At 43.8% G+C, this 18,673-nt stretch overlaps 1 protein-coding gene across 4 annotated transcripts in view; it reads left to right on the forward strand.

Annotated features, from left to right (window-relative positions):
- Positions 1-18,673, forward strand: part of DAAM2 (dishevelled associated activator of morphogenesis 2) — a 115,918-nt gene that overhangs the window by 87,170 nt on the left and 10,075 nt on the right. For 3 of the 4 annotated variants that reach the window (XM_055329772.1, XM_055329771.1, XM_055329773.1), the window contains exons 15-20: positions 4,315-4,422; positions 6,704-6,730; positions 7,771-7,877; positions 9,067-9,151; positions 11,007-11,113; positions 11,228-11,316. In XM_055329772.1, coding sequence (XP_055185747.1) covers positions 4,315-4,422; positions 6,704-6,730; positions 7,771-7,877; positions 9,067-9,151; positions 11,007-11,113; positions 11,228-11,316 — 523 coding nt within the window. The remainder of the gene's footprint in view (positions 1-4,314; positions 4,423-6,703; positions 6,731-7,770; positions 7,878-9,066; positions 9,152-11,006; positions 11,114-11,227; positions 11,317-18,673) is intronic. The other variant, XM_055329774.1, reaches the window with a different exon arrangement.

Consider the following 18,673-nt stretch of genomic DNA (forward strand, 5'->3'; position numbering starts at 1 on the left):
TGGAAGATACAGGCAAGGATCCTGGGCCAAGGTCTAAAGATCAGGGCAGTGTGTTCAAAGGACTGAAATGTTGAGGCCATGGCAGGGGACATGACAAAACCTTTGCCATGAAAAGTTTGATGTCAAAATGTAGCCGTTTTGGCATCCTCCCAGAAGAAGGTAGACACACTGGGTACTTTTCTAGATGCTCAGCAGTGAGGGGCCCTCATGAATATTATCCAGTAATATACTCCCGAGTCCACGTGTAGGAGTTGATTCCTCTGTTGGACTCCCATTATGTATGGAGTAGAGATTCCCTGGGTTGCATTAGACTGCTAGTAATTTAAGGCTAGTTCCAGCCTTACGGCCAGTCAAGCCCTGCCTCTGGTTCTGTATTAAGTCCTATTAGGACCTGTGGCTTTGTCCTTGACATGTAAAGCATACATGGTAACTGAGTTCAATTAGCATGACCCATATGCACACTCAAGCAGCAGCCTTGCAGACATCACTTTGGACCTGGGACTAATGGACACCCTCTGAGCTTGTTGTATGAACGTCTTGGTCTAACCCTTGGGGGATTCATAACTGTACCATTCTATGCAAGCTTAAATGAGCTCAGATGGAGACTCAAGTGGGAAGAGATATAAGGTTGTGAAGTAGGTGGCCAGCTATGTGTTAGCTGCCTCTTCTAAAGGTAGACCAGCTAGCCAGTCAGTCTGAGGGCTGCCTTGTATAAAGCTTTTTTTCTAGGAGTCATGATGGATAATAATAAAAGGTAAAATAAGGCATTGCCCTGTAAGACTTTGGATCTGGCAAATTAAGAATTCTGTTCAAGGAAACACCTAGAGATCCTGGGGAGGGACTGAAGGGGAGGTTCTAACCTCTAAACCAGGTTTGGATCTAACTCACTGTGCAATCTTCAAAAACCACTCACTTTGTACCTGTTTGTGAACAAATCTAAGATTCGTTCTACCTTGTTTTATAATCGAGGTGGAAAGACAAAGCATGAATATAACCCATTCATAGTCTCCTGGGCCTCTGATAACCTCTTCAATTTAAGTTGGTAAAACTTTAGAGCCATCTGTTAGCAGAGTTTTTGAAGCCATGTGGTTGACATTGGTGACAACTGTACTGCACAGCTGAGCCCTGGGGGTGCTTCTCCACGCTCATGAGGCAAGACCAAAGGCCACAGGCTGTGTGGAAATGTTCACTGTTCATGATCAGAAAGAATGTATATACATTTTTGTGCTAAAATTTTTTTATCTCCTGTACTTATAACTTTAAGGGTTTCTTTTTTTTCGCTTTCTTTTAAAAAATGTTTAAATATCTTTACTGAAGAATAGTTGACACACAATGTTACATTAGTTTCAGGTATACAACATAGTGATTTGACAACTATATGTTATGCTATGGTTTAGTATTTCTATTTTTAAGTTTTTGAGAAATCTCTGTACTGTTTTCCACAGTGGTTGCACCAGTTTGCATTCTCACCAGCAATGCATGAGGATTCCCCTTTTTCCACATCCTTACCAACACTTGTCATTTCTTTTTAATTTTAGCCATTCTGACAGGTGCAAGGTGTAATCTCATGTGGTTTTAATTTTTATTTCCCTGATGATGAGCAATATTGAACATCTCTTCATGTGTCTGTTGCCATCTGTATATCTTTTTGGCAGAATGTCTAGTTAGGTCCTCTGCCCAGTTTTTAATTGGATTATTTGGGGGTTTTTCTGGTGTTGTGTAAGTTCTTTATATATTTTAGATATTAAGCCTTTATTGAATATATCATTTGCAAATATCTTCTCCTATTCAGTAGGTTGCCTTTTTTTTTAATGATTTACAGTTTAAAAAAGGTAATGAAAAATTGGTTAGGCCCCTCAACAGTTAAGACAAACAAGGCAACTAATATTTTTGCAACATTTTCATCAAAGAGAACTTTGTTCTTTGGCTTTTCTCTGGGTTCCAGTAATAATAAAATGTATATAAATTTCTCAGAGGCCCAAGGCAGACCAGAGGTTCATTCCTCAACTGGATAGTATAGATCTGATAGAATGGATATTGGGGAGGATTTCTCAGTTGTAGACATTTCTCAGCCAGGAGTGGGTAGAGGGAATTTGTGAACCTATTATCCTACTCCCAAACTTTTAATCATGTGACCAGGAGTTATTTAATCATTTGGGCTTCAGGTTCCTGATCTATAAAATGGGGGTAATTATGACACCTATATCAAAGGATTGTTATGAGGATTAATTGACATATGAAGTACTGGAAGAGTGACTGACTCAGAAATTCATAATATTAGGTGAGTTCTTGGTGGCACTACCATGGATGTCTTAAGTGTGTTATTTCACTTAATCCTTATTTCAACTCAGTAAGCAAGCAGTGCTGAGACTCTGTGTCCTTTTATGTGAAATGAAAAGAGAATAGTACCCCTCCACTTGCCAACAGTCTCACGTAGTGATGAGGCTGAGAGTGCAAGCCAGCTTGCTCTGTCTGACCCCAAACGCTCAATGAAGGAAACAGTGAAAACTGTTTTTGGAACAAGATTTCTCTGGCATATGAAGCATATATGTCTCTAGATCCCCAGGGATCTAGACTGGAGGTGATGAGGTTTTAGCCAGAGTGATGCAAAAATTAAAGTCAGGGACTATTCTACATGGTGGGCACATCAGGGTGACTTGGTGAAATGTAGGATGTGGAGGGTACTAGGAAATGGATTATGGCTCCAGAGCTCAGCTATACCTCCACAGAGAGCTGCATATGGGGATGGGGTGGAGTTTGGCAAGAAGGGCAGGAGGGCTGGGCACTTAGTCTATTCTCGCAGGGGGCAACTCTCCCCAGTGTTGACATTCCAGCCCTTTCTTCTTTGCCTGCCTCACCAGGAGTAAAGAACAGTGGCAAGCTATACCTGTGCGGGCTTTCCCATAGAACCCACCTCCACCCCAGGCCTAGACTCAAATGGGGAACCACTTAGAGCTTTCCCTTCTCTGCTTTCCTGATTCACTTCCCCCCTCATCTTCTCTCTGCCTCCTACATACACCATTCCAGGGGCCTGGCTCCTTTCCCCAGTCCCCTTCCCCTACCCCACGCGTGCTCCTGTGTGTACACACACGCACACACACACACGAACACACACACACATACACACACTCAGTGGTTGTTTCTGCCATGAAAAGAATGTGTCTGTGTTGGGTTTGGCCAGTTGCCTGTATCCCTTGCTGTTCTGAGCTTCCCAGCCCGGCATTCCACAAGAGGGTCCCTGGCCTTAGAAAGGCCACAGGAATGTCCCCGCCCCCCTGCTCTGGCCTAGCCTCCCCTTTCCAGAGTTTAAGAAAATAAAAGTGAGTGAAAGGTATGTTTCTCTCTCTAAGCCTTGCTGAGGGGGAGATGGAGGGAGGAAGGGCTGGTGGCCTTAGGAAGGGTCCTCAGCTGCCCTACAGGCAGAGGAAGGTGGGAGATTCCATTTTAAAGGTCAGCAAAGCTTGGGATGAGGTAAGGGCTCTTGGGAGGACAGAATCGGAGCACCCTGGGAGGGGCTGTGCTCTCTGCCCTCTGAACCATTGTCAGGGTGCTGTGAGACCACTGAGTTGTTCTCAGTTTCACTGATGGAGCCTCCTCCTGGGTTGGGGGTTCAGTGCCAGGGTCCCACACAGAGGTAGGGCAGTGCCTAGGTCGAGAGACCTTAGAATGTAAATCCTTGGACCCATCCTAACCATGAGGGATAGGCTACTTTCCTTGGGTCTTACCAATAGGAAGTTGTAGCAGTGTTGCTGGCCTGAGCAGTCACTCTAGGGGCCAGGATGTCCCAGGCTTTGGCATTTATCCACTTTCTGGGAATCTGAGAAAGTGGAAGGAAGACCCCCACCCCCACCCAGGAGAGAATGTGACCATCTCAGATACGGGAAATACAGTATACACTAAGGATTTGAGGATCTTAAATATGTGTGGGCATTATTCCTTGCAGCAACTCTGGCCAACCCTGACCTTTAGGGAGTGTGCCCTGAGAACATTGGTTTGGTTTTGTTTTTCTGCAAGGAGTTTAATACACTCTTTCATATTTGCCTACCCATCATTCAGGCACTCCATTTTATTTCTGGAACCTGCTTCTATGTGGCCCCATGAGAAAGGGAGGACAAAGAGGTTATCTCTGGCCTCTTCCCTGGAATAGAATATTGAAGGTTTGGGGGAGACGAATTGACCCCCTTCTGAAGGCCTGAAAGCCTGACTACTATAGTTTATGCAGCTGGGAACAGGTGGGGTTAGGGAGACATTGGACCTCTCTACCATGAAGGAGCTGAGTCAACAATTGGGTCTTCTCCCTTCCCTGAATCTTAGGAACGTGTCCCTGGCACCGTATGGAATGAGATTGATGACAGGCAGGTATTTCGGATTCTGGATCTAGAAGACTTCGAAAAAATGTTTTCAGCTTATCAGAGGCACCAGGTAAGACCTTGCTTTGCCCCCCGTCTTCTTGGGTCTTGACTTCCAGTTTTAACTTCACCTATGCCCCTTGAACCTAACCCTCAACCTCACCTCCCTCCCACCCTTCCTCCCATCCATACTGAATGATTTATTCCTTTTTAGGTGTCATGCTTTACTAGGGACATGGATCTGAATTATATACAGTGCAGTAGGGGAAACATCCTATTGTATTATAGTTCGGGCCCACAATTATGTGTATTTATACATCAAGCGATGAAATAGTGTATTGTCCATTTCTCTTTCATCTTGGAGCACTGGAAATGGAGTCATAGGCCCTAGCCACAGTTGACTCCTGTTTTCTCTTTGGCCCCAGGGTTGAGAGACTACACCTAGCTGGCGTGATAAATTTTAAAATTGCTTTCTCCACCATGCTCTCTCAACTCCTCAAGTCAGTTAGCCAAGGATGTCAGTGTTTCAAGGAAGATGGAGCTGCTCCAGGTCATGTTAGGGGGTTAAGGCTGGGTCTGGGCCTGGGCAGGGCTGTGAGAGCCCTGGGCTTTGCTCTGCAGACACTATTTACATATGGCCGGGCAGTCAGCCTGTTCTTCCTGCAATAGGAGGGGTGGGAGGGGGACAGAATGCAGGGCATTTTGAGGTAGTGCCGGTGGGCATTGCCAAAAGTGCTGATTCTTGGACCTTGTCCTCACATGGATGTGAGTCAAGAAATGAGTCGGGGCCAAGGAATCTGCACTGTATCTAGCAAATCTGGGTGACCTCCCCACAAGTCCAGCTTGGGCATTCCCAGCCTCGGGACTTTAGAGTACATTCTCTCTGGCCTCCCTCTGAGGGTTGTTTCCTGTCCATGCTGTGCCACTTTCTCCAGTCCCCTCTGCCTGAGCCCAGGGTGCCAGCCCTGAGAACATCCCAGGTGCCAGTGAGTGGGGTCTGTGCCTTACTGGACCCTGGGTAGCAGCTGCATATTGCGGCTGGGCTCCCCTGCCAAGTTCAGACCTGTGGGTACTTGAGACTCCTCTTAAAGGCCTAGCCAAAGGGACAGAGTTGGAGAGGGACTCTGGTCTGGACTCGGGATTCTAGAAAAACCAGATGGTTGTTATTTAATTTAAATGCAGATATCAAGGCATAGGATTCTTTATCCTAATTCTAGGCAGCATTTTTAGTCCCTGCCAATATCAGGCTGGTATGGCCAATAGGCAGCAGCTATGGCTTAACAGTAGTGGAAAGGAGTTGTTCTGAACCCTTAGTGCTCCTGTGGATCAGTGCTCCTGAATGGGAGGAGGGAGCATGTGCAAGGGGTATATCAGGCATGGTCAATCACATACCTCCCCCTAGTTAGAGTCTTCCTCTTGGCCACGGTTCCAGGCCAGACCAGTCTCCCACTCAGGGCTATGGGGGTTTAAAACAAACTAGGTCTGGGGCCAGTTTGGTGACTGGAGAAGAGTTAAGATGGAAATACCCCTTTCGTCCCCATCTCCTCTCTTAATCCCCTGTTTCGGTGCTGGGCCTACCCAGACTATTGTCACTTGATGGGTCACCTAGACTCAGGCTGAATTCATAGCAGCAGGGCTGGAAAGATCCCAGGGGCTGTGTGGCCCTGGTCCCTGGTGGCCTCTTCCTATCCTGTGTCCCGGGTACATAGCTTGGTAGGGAGGGGGATGTCCTATGACCACAAAGGTCTTCCTTCTATGTCTTACTCAGCTCCTGAATTAGTGACTTAAACTCCATTAGGGTCAGGAAGGGAGAATTGGGTGTGGGCCCTGCCCCCTTAGCTCCCTTAGAAATCAAAAGACAAAGGGAAAGGGGTGAAATCCAGGAACACCTGCATTCCTCTGCCTCAATGAATGCAACTTCCACATGTTTCTGGCCCCTTCTGGTTGTATCTCCTCTCCTATTTGGAAAGAGGACGTCATCCAGCAGTAGAGAAATGCTCTCTGCCCTCTGGGCAGTTTCCCAACAAAGAACAGGGAAGAATAGCAGCCAAGGCCTGGGGTTGGGAAGCTTGGGGTCCTGGCCTGCCCCAACAGCCTGTCCCACCAGGCCCAGGTCAGGAAGATCTGCCTGCTTTCCACTTTGGCTTCTCTGAGTGCATGTCTGCTAGAAGCACTTTTGTCCAAGGCTAATTGCCAGTCTCCATCTCCAGCCATGTGGGTCTCATTGGGATGGGGTGGACAGAGTAAATGCTCAGGGGTCCCCATGTCCCTTCTACTGTCCATGGGTCCCTGGACCTCTTGGCTAACATTGTGCATGTTTAATTCTCTGTTGGCTGTGGCTGCTACCTGCCTAGGAGCTGATAACTAATCCTTCTCAGCAGGTGAGTCACTCTTGGGGCTCTGGACACTAACTTTTAACCACTGTCCTGGGCTGCTGCCCTGTATTGGCCAAAAGAGGGCTTATTCATCCTGCCTTCTACCTTTATGACTCATCCCTACAGGCAACATGGGAAAGATAAAACAGAAACATAGGGGAGGGAAGTAATTCAAGCAGACTCCAACCAGCAATGGAGGTGAATGTTTCCTGGAGTAAGGAGAAAGTTCCAAGTCTATGGTTTTACCCACCTGGCCCAAGGCAAGGCCATACTATAACACTGCACAGGCCGGATGCTGCACAATCCCAAGGGCACAATTCACAAAGATAATGATGTGAGTGGCAGCCCCTGGAATTATGCAACACGGAGCATGTGCTTGGAATACTAGAGTAAAAACTCGTTTCCTATTTACCTCACCAAGGGCCCAAGAAAAGGGAGGGGATCTGACTTTTGGGGAATCTGCCTAGTGGAACCCCAGTGGAAAGAATTCTTCATGGAACTCTGCCTCAGTTTCCCCACCTCTGAACTTGTGAATGCCTTCTACTCTGGGCACATTGGGCAGTGCCTAAAGTCCCCAGGTGTCCAGGAACTGACCTGATGGGTATTTGGAACCAGCTTCTCATCATAAGCTTGGGGAAGCTCTCCAGGTGGGGTGGTAGAGTGGGGGTTGATTCTCTGTGATGCTGGGGATAATATCACATTGCCCAAAGCCATAGGTACCAGTTACTCCCCCTACATTGGGAAAGTTCCTTCTCCAGTTTGCCCAGAGAGGGCAATGTCTAAAAAAAGGGGCTCTTCATTGCCCCAACCCCTTCTAGCCTAGATGCTTCCTAGTAGAGTTGGTTATTAACCACCCTTCTCTCTCTCTCTCTCTGTCTCTCTGTCTCTCTGTCTCTCTCTCCTATCTTTTTCTTATCCTTTCTTCTGCTTGCACCAGGAGCAACCCCTGATGGCTGGGAGTGGCTCCTGGGGGGGTGGGTTGGGCAAGGAGAGGATTGTGGAACACATGCATACCTCAACCTTTCTACTTGGCTTGTTGGTTTCAGAAAGAACTGGGCTCCACAGAGGACATCTACCTGGCCTCCCGCAAGGTCAAAGAACTGTCAGTCATTGATGGCCGAAGGGCACAGAACTGCATCATCCTTCTCTCCAAGTATGTGTTTGCCCTGCCTCTTCAGTCCGTGGTGGGAGGGATGGACCCCCCAGGAAGCAGACCCCTAAGGGTGCTAGAGCAAAAGCCTACAACAGAACTGAATCCCTGGGGGACAAGGGGTAGCAGAGGAATGAGGCGACAGCAGTCTCTGTGCTTCCCCTGCCCCTGAAGCCCCCTGAGAATGGTAGATGACCACTGATCTAGAACCTTTTCTTGGGAGCCCATGTTCAGCAGCTGTGTGAGGCTCTACAGACAGGAAACTGCCCCAGTCACGAGGTCTGACCAGCCTGATCAGCGTCTGGCAGCAGAGTTACTCTAAGCCCATGGAGGGCCCCGCTAGGCTTAGGCCACAGAGCAGCATGATCTCAGCCCCCAAGCATTTCCCGCGGCTGCCGAACAAACAGGGCAGTATCTGTACTAACAGCACGGCTTCTGTGCGGGGCCTCCCGCCTGAGCCAGGGTCAGAGGGTACCACCACCCATACTATTCTTAGTACTGCCCCAGCGTCTCTGGGACATCCATTCCCCTTTCTTCCCACAGGCCCCAGGCCTCAGTTTCTCTCTCTTGAAGGTGGGGGAGAGTTCTGTGACTCCAGGGCTCCAAGTGGTGTGCATCTGGAGGGGATAGGGAAGGGCTGTGTGTGTGTGTGTGTGTGTGTGTGTGTAGGGGTTGGCTTGTCCCTCACTCAGACAGCAAGATGTATGGGAACAGCTGTGTGGGAGCTGAGGCGCTGTCAGAAGACCTGAGAGCTATTCTGTCTTCTGACAATGAAGGAAGCAGGAAACAGCCCCCTCTGTGGCCTGCCTGCCGATATTCCCATCCTCCCTTGGAGATGCAGTAGGTATTTTAGGCATAAGGAGGAGAAGGATCAGAAACCTTTTGCCCTCTTTGTCTACATTAGAGATGGCCCTTTTACTCCCAAATGTCCCTACCACTTATGTCAGAGACTCAAGCAAGAGACCAGACTCCAGCCAATACTTAGAGAATAAAATATCCAATTATTAAGTTTATGGAGTAAACTATATGAGTTTAGTTAGAGAAGGCTTTGCAGAGGAGGTAAGGGGAGAGCACTATGGAATATACTCCCATGTCCACGTGAGGGAGAGAGTGCAGTGGAGGGGAATGGCTGGGGTCTGTCCTGAGCAGAGTGGCCAGGCCAGGCTGCTCAAGGGGCAGGGTTTTGCCTTAGGTTGAAGCTTTCTAATGAGGAGATCCGGCAAGCCATCTTGAAGATGGACGAACAAGAGGACCTCGCTAAGGACATGCTGGAGCAGGTGAGGCCCCTCGTGGGGAGGGGTTGGGAGCTGAAACTAGGGGGCAGCTGCACTTCTTCCTGCCCACAGAGAGGCCAAGACTCTTAGGTCAAGGGGAAATCAGGCTGGAGGATAGAGGAGTTGAGGAGAAATTTATAGATATCCCCTATACCAGCCATTCTGAGGGGATATCAGGAAAGACTGCATCAAAATAACTAAAAAAAAGGAAGGAAGGAAGGAAGGAAGGAAGGAAGGAAGGAAGGAAGGAAGGAAGGAAGGAAGGAAGGAAGGAAGGAAGGAAGACTGCATCTTTTCCAGGGAATTGAGGCCCTTGACAGGAGATATGAGCTATGATCCCTCCTGGGTCTCAAGGCAAGTCAGAGTGACCCATAGTCATATATTCCCCAAATCTCTTTAACCTCAATTTATTGGGTCCTTCAAGAGAAACCTAGAAGGCACCAAATAAAACCACCATCAGTTGGACCTCATTAGAATTAAGAACTCTGTTCATTGAAGGGTACCATTACTAGAGTGAGAAGACAAGCCAGACCGTAGAAGACATTTCTAGGAGCTCTACAAATCAGTGAGAAAATGACAAACAGCTTCACTTGAAAATGAGCAGAAGACTTGAACGGGTACTTCATGAAAGAGAATTTCCAAGTGGCTTGACATTCTTAGCCATTAGAGAATTTCTTCTATTAGAGAAATAGAGTAAACGCACTGAGGCAGAACTACACACCCACTGGAATAGCTAAAATTGAAAATACTGACAATGCCAAATGCTGGCAAGGGCATGAAGCAACTGGAATTCTCATTGGGTGTAATAATTTGGAAAACAATTTCGCAGTACACACAAAGGCTGAACCTACCCTACTGCCTAGCAGTCCCACTGCTAGATGCAGAGATATAATGCAAACATTGACTATAAAAGATATACTCAAGAATATTTATAACAGTTTTATTCATGGAACAACCCAACTGTCCATCAATAAGAAAGTGAATAAATAGACTGGTATATTCCTACAATAGAATACTGTTCAGCAATGTATAAAAAGCAAACTACCAATACTTACAGCATGGATGAGTCCCAGACAGTACGTTGTGTGAAAGAAGCCAGACATCAAAGAAAACACACAGCACGAGTCCATTTATGTGAAGTTCAAGAATAGGCAAATCTAATCTAAGGTGATAGAATTTAGTTGAGTTTATAGTGGGGGAGGGGTTGGCTCATTGAAGTGATACAAGAGAACTTTCTAGGGAATGGAAATCTAGATCTTAATCTGGATGGGGGTTCAGTGGGTGGTTTTGTGAAAACTCATTGAATTGCATACTTAAGATGGATGAATTTTGGGGTGCTTGGGTGGTTCAGTTGGTGAAGCATCTGACTCCTGATTGTGACTCAGGTCATGATTTCAGGGTCCTGGGATTGAGCCCTGCATCAGGCTCTGTACTCAGCACAGAGTCTGCTTAGGGTTCTTCCTCTCCCTCGCTCTGCCCCTCTCCCCTTGCCTCTGTTCTCTCACTCTCAAATTAAAAAAAAAATCTTTAAAAAAAAGATGGATACATTTTATATAAATTATACTTCAATAAACTTGGGTTTTGTTTATAGAAAAACAAATCATTGAGCTGTGCACCTAAGAACAGTATACTTTTTATTCCATCTCAGTTTTAAAAAGTGAAAAAAGAAATGTCTGGAGCTGAGTGTCCTGTGGTCCCCTTTAGGCAGATGAAGAGTAACTCTCCCACATGAGGATGCCTCTCTCTCTTAAGGACCCTTCCCCATCTTGAGCGTGTTCAGTGTATGTGCATCCATGCATCACATGCTCATATCAGCTTCTCACCAGTTTCCTGTCTGACCTTCATCTGCTCTTTACAGCTCCTCAAGTTCATCCCAGAGAAAAGCGACATTGACCTCCTTGAGGAGCACAAGCATGAAATAGAGCGGATGGCCCGTGCTGATCGCTTCCTCTATGAAATGAGCAGGTCAGGGCAGCAGGCACAGAGGAGGGGCTGGGAGTGCACAGGTAAAGGAAGGGCTGGAGCTAGCTCCTGGGGCTGGACAGGGCTGCCTCATGATGTAGCTTGCCCTGTCCACAGGATCGACCACTACCAGCAGCGACTGCAGGCCCTCTTCTTCAAGAAAAAGTTCCAGGAGCGGCTGGCTGAGGCCAAGCCCAAGGTGGAAGGTATGGTTGAGGATGTGGGGAGGCCTAGAGCGGAGAGGCATCTGGGAAGGCCCAGGGGCAGCAGTCAATGAATAGAGATGGAGGAAAACTTTCTTATTCTCAACCTCCACCCCCCCAAAAAAGAAAGAAAGAAAGAAAGAAAGAAAGAAAGAAAGAAAGAAAGAAAGAAAGAAAGAAAGAAAGAAAGAAGAGCGAGCCAAGGACAACATTTAAAACTAGGATTATTATAGAAATAGCACTTGTTTATATTAGCACATGTGCCAAACACGTGGCATGTTTCCTATACCTCAGCCTGTACACTCTCCAGGGTGGGGGATCTGTTGACATTTGCCCCAGCATGGGGAAGAAATGCTGAATAGATGATAAGAGCAAGCACCTAGAACAGAGCCTGGCATGTACTGAGCTCATCATTCTTTACCCTGCCCAAGAGGGACTAAGTTCATAGAAGACCCCTGGACACATTATTTTAAGTGTGGGCTACTCAGAAAAGTTGGAAATAAGCAAGGTAATCCCTGGAGGCATCTGGTTTTCTGGGTTCGGGAATCCTTCCTACACAGGCCTTTCGCAGATGGGCACTTTGTAATTCAATTAAAACCATGTAACAAGCACTGCATGAAACATTCCACATGGATGGTCTCATTAGTCCTCACAACATCCCTCTGGGTGATCCATTCTCTCATGTCTAAAATGGGGACATGCTGCCTGAGGCCATGTTACCAGTGAGTGGTGAAGCCAGGATTGGAACACAGATGTTCTTCAGAATTCATCCCTCACTCCTGTCCTGTAGTACTTCATAGATGATGGCAGAGGACACAGGGGCAGGGAGTTGGGGGAAAAGGCAGGCTGGTCCATCAAGACCCAAGTAGAGAAGCAAGAGAGGCTGTGAGGCTCACTTGGAGGGAGGACAAGACAGGACGGGAGAGTAGAACAAGAGAGCCTGAGCCCAGGATGTTGAGGGGGACAAGCTGGGGGCAGAGCAGAGCATGGGCCCCCTCTGCTGGACACCAGGGCTGGCCTGCACTCCCTGGGATGCCCAGTCCAGAGAATGGCCCTTTCTGGAGCTGCTTCAGGGAGGCTTCAGGGTCAGGGTAGTTGGTATGTGACAGAGCTGGAGGCAGACATTTTCTGCAGTCTGGCTCCTGCTCCCCCTCCACACACACGTGTGCATTTACACACACAAGGGAACTGCATGCTGGCTGTAATCCTAAGTAACTGTTCTGAGGGAGAAGGATTTAGATCAGCAGTGACTCTGCAGGCCTGAGGTCTGGAAGTACCTTCTGCCCTGGTGGTAGGTGAATCCCTACCTTCATACAACCTTCTCTGACCTCCTGCAGACTGCCTTTGGGGCATGAGGCATGGATATGGGGATCAGCCAAGACATTTGCTCAATCATTTATGTCTTGAGTCAGTGGAACAAATGTGAGCAACTGCCATTTGGAGTTGTGGGACCAGACTAGGTTAGCCACTGGAGTAGGGTTAATTTCAGATAGTCTCAGAGCCCATCCCTAAACTCTCCCTAAAGGTTAGTCACTGAATGCTCAGGAGAATCACCCTTTAATATCACACGAAGTAGAGCAGTTCATGTTTTGGATGGCAAAACCTGCTGGGAAAGGTAATAATTGCTCTGCTGTAGCAATGGCTGCTAGAAGAGTGATCTGGATGTCTCTTCCTCTGAGAGAAAGAGGTGGCTGAGGTTGTATCTTACAGAATCAGGTCAGTGGTTTGACTAGAGGTGGAGACAAGAGGATTGTGCAGGAGTTGGAATTCATATTTTTCTTTCAGTTCTAGGAAATATCCTGGGAAAGCTAAGATCTGGCCTATCCCAGCTAGTGATAGCTATTGATACCTTTCCCACCCCCCACACTTTCCAGCAGGGCCTCAGGGTCCATTGTCAAAAGCCAATTCACCAAATTTGACAGATTTGCCAATTCTGTGAATATATTCATGAAACATATTTTTTGTGAATATATTCTTATGACTATGTTCATTGCTGAATATACCAAATTTACTGATTCTCATTTTGAATACATTTACTGAATATAGTCAAGATGAATATGGTTTCAAATGTAAACATTCTTATGAATATATTCACGAATATATTATTCTTATGACTATATCTAAAATGCCTGCATTGCAATGGGAGCTTTCCCATTTATGCTGATTTCCTTTGAACTCTTGTCAATTTCTGTTTTGCCAACATTTTAGCATTTTTAGGAAGATTCTTTCGTGAATTTCTCAAATAGCATACCAACCTTAGAAAAACTATCCCAACCAATATAAATTGCCAAAAACTTTTAAAAACTACTTATAAAAGTAAACTTTTAATTCAAATATGCATATAGAAATGTGCATAAATCACAAGCATCCTACTTGATGAGTTATCACAAAGTGAACTCACCTGTGAAAACACTCAGGTCAAGATCTGGAATATTGCCAGCTCCAAACAGCCCTTCCTCATGTCCCCCTCTCAAACACTATCCATTGTAACCATTGCTCTGTCTCCTCTAAAGGTTTTGTTTGTCTTGAACTTTATGTAAACGGTATTCCATAGTATGAATGATTTTTATGTTGGTTCCTTTTGCTCAGCATTATACTTGTAAGTTACCCTCTTGTTACAAATAGCAGTGAGTTATTCATTTTCAGTGCTGCATTTTATTCCATTGCTTGAATATCATTTTATTTAACCAATTTATAATTTAAGAAATGACTAGAAACCACTCTAATAATCACCAAGAGTAATGCTGTTGTTAGATCAGGGAATATGCACATGTTCAATGGTAGCAGCTACTGACAAAACTTTTATAGTTTCTTTTTAAAATTTAAAGTTACAATTTTATTGCTCATTTCATAATGTGTATAAAGTATAGTTGACACACAATGTTACATCAGTTTCAGATGTACAATATAGAGATTGTATGTTATGCTATGTCTACCATAGGTGTAGCTACACTATATAATGCCATTACACCATTTACTATATTCCCCATGCTGTACATTTTATCTCCATGATTTATTTATTCTATTACTGGAAGCCTGTATCTACCTTTTCCCTTCACTCATTTTGCCCATCCCCTCACCTTTCTCCCTTCTGGCAACCATTTAGTTTATTCTCTGTATTTATGAGTCTGTGTCTGGTTTTTGTTTGTTCGTTTTGTTTTTTAGATTCCACATATAAGTAAAGTCATACAGTGTTTGTCAGTCTCTGGCTTATTTCACTTAGCATTATACCCTCTAGATCCATCCACGCTGTCACAAATGGTAAGATCTTATTCATTTTTATGGCTGAGTAATATTCCATTGTGTGCATCTTCTTTATTGGTGTACTGGAAAATTTCCCCTAGCTTTATTGAACTATGATTGACAAATAAAAATTCTACATATTTAAGGTGTACAAGTGTATGTACCTGAGATTCACAATTGTATATATTTAAGGCAATGGCTTGTAATTCCAGTAAAATTAACGTACAGCGTTCTGTTCAGTGTTAGGTATGCAGAAGACGGGATTCAACAATTCTATGCATTACTCACTGCTCATCACAATAAGTCCACTCTTAATTACCTTCATCTATTTCACCTACCCCCCACCCACCTCCCCTCTGGCAACCACCAATTTGTTCTTTATATTTAAGAGTCTGATTTCTTTGGTCTCTTTTTTTCTTTGTTTGGATGGTACTGGCACATAAATAGACACACAGATCAATGGAACACAATAGAGACCCCATAAATAAAACCCTAATTATATGGTCAATTAATCTACAACAAGGATGGCAAGAATATGCAATGAGAAAAAGTCTTTTCAATAAATAGTTCTGGGAAGCCTGAACAGCAACATGCAAAAGAGTAGAACTGGATGATTTTCTTACACCATACACAAAAATAAACTTGAAATGGATTAAATAACTAAATGTGAGGGCAGCCCGGGTGGCTCAGCAGTTTAGCATCGCCTTCAGCCCAGGGCGTGATCCTGGGGTCGGGATCAAGTCCCACATCAGGCTCCCTGCATGGATCCTGCTTCTCCCTCTGTCTGTGTCTCTGCCTCTCTCTCTCTCTCTCTCTCTCTCTCTCTCTCTCTGTGTGTGTGTGTGTGTCTCATGGGGAAAGAAATAAAATCTTAAAAAAAAAAAGAACTAAATGTGAGGCCTGAAACCATATAAGTCCTAGAAGAAAACATAGGCAGTAATGTCTTTAACATCAGCTTTAAGAAACATTTTCCTAGATACATCTCCTTTGGCAAGGGGAACAAAAGCAGAAATAAACTATTAGGACTATACCAAAATAAAAAGCTTTTACACAACCATATTTTCTTTATCTATTCATCTATTAGTGGATACGTTGGTTGCTTCCATTTCTTGGCTATTACAAAAATGCTGCAGTAAACATAGGGGTGCAGATATCTTTTTGAATTAGTGTTTGTATTTTCTTTGGGTAAAGACCCAGAAGTGGAATTATTGGATCATGCAGTATTTCTATTTTTGATTTTTGAGGAACTTCCATACTGTTTTCCTAGTGGCTATACCAATTTACATTCCCACCAACAGTGTACAAGAGTTCCTTTTTCTCCACATCCTCTATAATACTTATTATTTCTTGTCTTTTTAATTTTAGCCATTCTGATAGTATAGGTTAATATCTCATTGTGGTTTTGATTTGCATTTTCCTGATGATCAGGGATGTTGAGCATCTTTTGGGGTGTCTGTTAACCATCTGTATGTCATCTTTGGAGAAATGCCTATTCAGGTCTTCTGCCCATTTTTAAATTGGATTTTTTGGTGTTATATAAGTTTTTAAATATATTTTGCATACTAAAACCTTATCAGGTATACTGTTTGCAAATATCTTCTCCCATTCAATAGGTTGCCTTGTTCTGTTGATGGTTCCTTTTGCTGTGCAAAAGGTTTTTATTTTGATGTAGTCCCAACAGTTTATTTTTGCTTTTGTTCCCCTTCCCTAAGAAGATATATCCAGGAAAATGTTTCTAAGATCAGTGTCAAAGAGTTTATTGCCCATGTTTTCTTCTAGGAGTTTTATGATTTCAGGTTTCCCATTTAGGTCTTTAATCCATTTTGAGTTTACTTTTGTGTATGGTTTAAGGAAGTGGTCCAGTTTCACCAGCACTTTTTTTTTTTAAGATTTATTTATTTATTTATTCAGAGAGAGCAAAAGAGAGGCAGAGACACAGGCCGAGAGAGAAGGAGGCTCCACGCAGGGAGCCCGACGGGGGACTCCATCCTGGGTCTCCAGGATCACACCCCGGGCCACAAGCGGCGCTAAACCACTGCGCCACCGGGGCTGCCCTCACCAGCACTCTTTATGGTCTTTTCCCCATTGTAAATTCTTGCCTCCTTCGTCTGTCTCTTTCTGCTTAATTACTAGTGTATAGAAATGCAATCAATTTCTGCGTATTCATTTTGTATCCTATTTTACTGAATTCATTTATTCCAATACATTTTTAACAGAGTCTTTACAGTTTTCTATGTAGAATATCATGTCATCTGCAAGTAGTGATAGTTTAACTTCTTCCTTATCAATTTGGCTATCTTTTTAAAAAAAATATTTATTTATTTATTCACAAGAGACCCACAGAGAGAGGCAGAGACATAGACAGAGGGAGAAGCTGGCTCCCCATGGGAACCCTGATGTGGGACTCGATCCCAGGACCCAAGGATCATGACCTTGACCCAAAGGCAGATGCTCACTGAGCCACCCAAGTGTCCCCAATTTAGATCTCTCTTATTTCTTGTCTGATTGCTGTGAGTAGGACTCCCACTACTATGTTAAATAGAGCTAATGAAAGTGGGCATCCTTGTCTCATTCCTGATCTTAAGGGAAAAGCTTTGTTTCCTACTATTGAGTATGATGATAGTTATGTGTTTTTCATATATGATCTTTATTATGTTGAGGCATGCTCCTTCTAAACCTACTTTGTTGAGAGTTTTTATCATGAACAGATGTTGAATTTTGTCAAATGCTTTTTCTGCATCTACTGAAATGAACATATGGTCTTTACCCTTTCTCTTGTTGATGTCATGTATAATGTTGATTTATAAAGATTGAACCATCCCTGCATCCCTGGAATGAAACATACTTGCTCATGAATGATTTTTTTTAAATGTATTGTTGATGCAGTTTGCTAGTATTTTGTTGAGAATTTATGCATCTATGTTCATCAAGTATATTGGCCTGCAGGGTTTTGTTTTTTTGTGGATTTCGTTTGGTTTTGTTTGGTTTCGGGTTTTTTTATGGGTTGTTTTGTTTTGGTAGTGTCTTTGTCTGCTTTTGGTATCAGGATAATGCTGTCTTTATAGAATATATTTGGAAAATTTCCTCCCTCTTCTATTTTTTGAAAGAATTTGAGAATAGATATTCTGATTCAATTTTGGAAAATTATATGTTCCTAGGGATTTATCTATTTCTTTTGGGTTGTCCAATTTGTTGGCATATAACTTTTTATAGTAGTCTCATAATCCCTGCTATTTCTGTGGTGTTAGTTATCACTTCTTTCATTTCTGATTTTATTCATTTGTGTCCTTTTTTTCTTGAGGAATATGACTAAAGGCTTATCACTTTTGCCTGCCTTTTCAAAGAACCAGCTCTTGGTTTCATTGATCTTTTCCATTTTTAAGGCTCTGTTTCATTTATTTCTGCTCTTTTACTTCCTTCCTTCTAATCACTTTTTTTTCTAGTTCTTTTAGGTATATGGTTAGATTGAGATTTCCTTTTTATTTCTTGAGGTAGACTTGTATTGCTATAAATTTCCCTTTTTGAACTTCTTTTGCTGAGTCTCAAAGATTTTGGATAATTTTCATTTTCACTTGTCTCCATGTATTTTTTTAATTTCCTCTCATTTCTGATTTATCCATTGGTTGTTTAGTACATGTTATTAGCTTCTATGTGTTTGTTTTCTCTAGTTTTTTTTTTCTTGTGATGTGTTCAGAAAAAGATGATATGGTTTCAGTCTTCTTGAATTTATTAAGACTGTTTTGTGGCCCAACATGTGATCTATCCTGGAGGAATGTTCTATGTGCACTTGTAAAGTGTATTCTGCTGTTTAAGGATTGAATGATCTGTGTATATCTGTTAAGTCCATCTGGTTTGATGTGTCATTGAACAACTCTGTTCCCTTATTGATTTTCTGCCTGGATTATCTATCCATTGATGTAAGTGGGATGTAAGCAAGTCCCCTGCTATAAGTGTATTATTGTCAATTTCTCCCTTTATGTCTGTTAATAGTTGCTTTATGTATTTAGGTGCTCCAATATTGTGTGCATAGATATTTACAGTTGTTATATCCTTTTGTTGGATGGATTGATCCCTTTATCATTATGTAATACCCTTCTTTGTCTTTTATTGCAGCCTT

This window comes from Nyctereutes procyonoides, unplaced genomic scaffold (genome assembly GCF_905146905.1).
Source record: "Nyctereutes procyonoides isolate TBG_1078 unplaced genomic scaffold, NYPRO_anot_genome, whole genome shotgun sequence".
NCBI classification, from domain to species: domain Eukaryota; kingdom Metazoa; phylum Chordata; class Mammalia; order Carnivora; family Canidae; genus Nyctereutes; species Nyctereutes procyonoides.